The sequence below is a fragment of the Dendroctonus ponderosae genome, unplaced genomic scaffold, assembly GCF_020466585.1.
Source record: "Dendroctonus ponderosae isolate FM_Combo_2020 unplaced genomic scaffold, Dpon_F_20191213v2 Dpon_F_20191213_3, whole genome shotgun sequence".
NCBI classification, from domain to species: domain Eukaryota; kingdom Metazoa; phylum Arthropoda; class Insecta; order Coleoptera; family Curculionidae; genus Dendroctonus; species Dendroctonus ponderosae.
In genome coordinates this window covers 16922562-16925277 of record NW_026018508.1, presented here as the reverse complement: position 1 = coordinate 16925277, position 2716 = coordinate 16922562, and the positions used below count along the sequence as shown (strand labels likewise).

General features: G+C 41.7%; 1 protein-coding gene and 1 long non-coding RNA gene across 2 annotated transcripts in view; one reads left to right on the top strand and one right to left on the bottom strand.

The window, feature by feature from the left end:
* LOC125503835 overlaps window positions 1-2716 on the top strand; it is a 10987-nt gene that overhangs the window by 3130 nt on the left and 5141 nt on the right. The window lies entirely within an intron of this gene.
* Window positions 318-1866, bottom strand: LOC109539876 (2-Hydroxyacid oxidase 1; the record flags this gene model as incomplete). The annotated part of the gene is given in 4 exon segments (XM_048664824.1): window positions 318-452; window positions 1111-1231; window positions 1286-1437; window positions 1487-1866. Coding segments are annotated over 4 exon segments (719 nt in total), but the record flags the coding sequence as incomplete, so codon positions are not given.

The following is a 2716-nucleotide window of genomic DNA, read 5'->3' as shown; positions in this document are numbered from 1 at the left end:
TTGGCATCGTTGGATAGAGAATTGAAAAGTCGATTCAGTCGTAACAACGTGAGTGAGGAAATTCGAGTAGTTTTGACCCAGAAAGCGACATTTGATTATCAGACACTTCGGTGCAAGATTGTGCCAAAACTCCATGCTTTTCGTTCCGTTTTTGCTCATTTCTCGGAGGCAAAATGAGCAAGAACGCTCGTTTTTACATCATTCCAGAGATAACTAAATGGCCTTTATTCGAAGTTTCTCAAGAACCATTTGAGCCAGAGAATTCATTTTGGTATCGTTGGATAGAGAATTGAATGGGCGGAAAAAGAGTGGCTTACTTGAGATGCGGAGGCAACTTGAACTTGTTTCTGAGATCAGCCGTCCTCAGGCCGAACATCGGGGTGTCCACAGTGAGCACCAGGGCTTTGAATCCGGCCTTTTCCGCCCTCTTTACCAGGTTGATGGTGACTTCTCTGGAAAGGAACAAGTTTTGTTTCTAAAAGGCTACCGTTTTACTTTTTTTAATCTCTTTGTTTGTTGGGTGTTTTGGCTCACAAATGTTTGCCTTTTCTTCCATTTTGGATTTTTTTCTGTCTTTTTCAGTATTTGCTTGAATTTTGATCAATATTCCAGAAAAACAGTTTTAATTCAAACTGCACTCCTTAAATATTGCGGATATAGTGAAAGATTTCGAAAAATATGGAAGAGGGCCCTGATTTTCGTCATCGCGTTTATACCATACAGAGTGTCCGCAAATAATCGCGCCAAACTGCCAGAGTTAAAAAACTCTGCTCAAATTCACCCTTAAGAGTGAACTGGAATAGAGCAATTTTGTTAAGAAAACTCAAGCTTTGGTTGGAAGTTTTTCCTCAACTAAACTGCCCCTAAAGCACTGAGTCAATTGGATCATTAATAAGGGAGTTTCACAAAGTTTCCCTGTTTTGAAAGCTAAACTATTGTCGCAGTTTTCTATTGATTTCTATATCTATAAAAACCCATCGAAAATAGTTCCCTTGTGCATTCATGCTGAAAATATCAATAGAAAACTTTATCGACTTTCTTAGTCCTTCCATGGATTTCCCGCAAGGACAATACGCGTCTCAACACCGAAAATTCGTAATTCCTCCTCACCTATCATTGTAGATATACAGCTGGAACCACTTGATGCATTTAGGCGCAGCTTCAGCTACTTCTTCTATGCTACTCGTAGCTATCGTGCTTAGTATGAAGATGGTACCCATGGATTCTGCGGCTGGATCACCGAAAAAGTTGCCTAATTAAGCTCCAAAACTTCCCTACTAAGTACCTCGGGCATTGGCACATTCTCCCTCTGGATGCGCCATTCTTTGCATGGCACTTGGCGATATTCCCACAGGCATTAGCAGCTTGGCTCCCAAAGCAGTGGTGGATACGCTTCTGGTTGAGACGTCTCTCAAGCATCTCGGGCGGATTTTGTATCTGGAAAAGCATCGATACTCATGCGGCTGAGAGAGTTTGGGAAACGTACTTGGAAAACGCCCTTCTGTTGTTGTCCAAAGTCTCCTGCCTGCCAGCGCCGCTTCGGTAGTAGTCCAAAGTGTTCCTCGGCAGGACTTTGTAGGCAAACTCCTCAAAATCCTTTACACACACCAAGTCCCGCATTGTAGGTGAATTTCGTTGAACCACTTTAACGGAAACTGATTGCTGACATCTTTTCAACGTTCTTCTGCAGCAGCGCTGCTCACTTTCCAGAGTTCGATTAGTACGAGGTTTGCCTAGTGAATTCTTTTGGCACTGAATCGACTTTCTGGCAGGTTTTCGCTTGATGGCCAACACCATCCAGAGTCAGTTCCAACGTGGCCCATTGGAGCTAACAAAGTAAGCAACAAAAAAGGCCAACGTACAACCTCCCCATTTTGGCGATCAGTTTGCTTTTCCAATGTTTGCTCTTTGACTAATATTTGTTTGATTTCTTCTGAATGTTTTGATTAGATAAATGAAATATTCTAACTAAACAACTAAAACGCTAATTGCCGTTCACCATTCATTAACGAATGTGAGCGCGATAAGAATTGTTGGTGTTTTGGTTATTATTGCAAATCGACCCAGTCAATCAAAAGAATATCGCTTGTAAGGAGTAGCAAAACAAAACAACGGTCAAGTTCAGTTGAAAATCGCGTGGTCTGGTTTTGCGGATTCTATGATTGGCTGAAGAAATACAGGGTGACCAGCTAATAGATAATACATGGGATCTCCGAAACCGTCAGAGCAGGCCTGGGTAACCAGGGGTGGATCCAGGGAGGGGTCATGGGGGTCATGAGCCCCCCCCATTAAATTCTCTATCCAACGATGCCAAAACGAATTCTGTGACTCGAATGGTTCTTGAGAAACTTCGAAAAAAGCAGCGTCATGTTCAAGTGGATTTTGCAACTCAAAAAAAAACACGCAAATATAAAACTTCTTGAATTCAAGCATTTTTTGAGAAAACTGCCAACATTTGCTTATCGATGGTTCACTTTCTAACAAAGCCAGTTATTTCTCTCTAGCATGATGTACAAATGAGCGTTCTTGCTTATTTTGCTTCCGAGAAATGAGCAAAAACGACACGTAAAACATGGAATTTTGGCATAATCTTGCACCTAATTATCTGATATTCAAATTTCGCTCGAATTTCCTCACTCACGTTGTTACGACTGAATCGACTTTTCAATTCTCTATCCAACGATGCCAGAACGAATTCTGTGGCTCGAATGGTTCT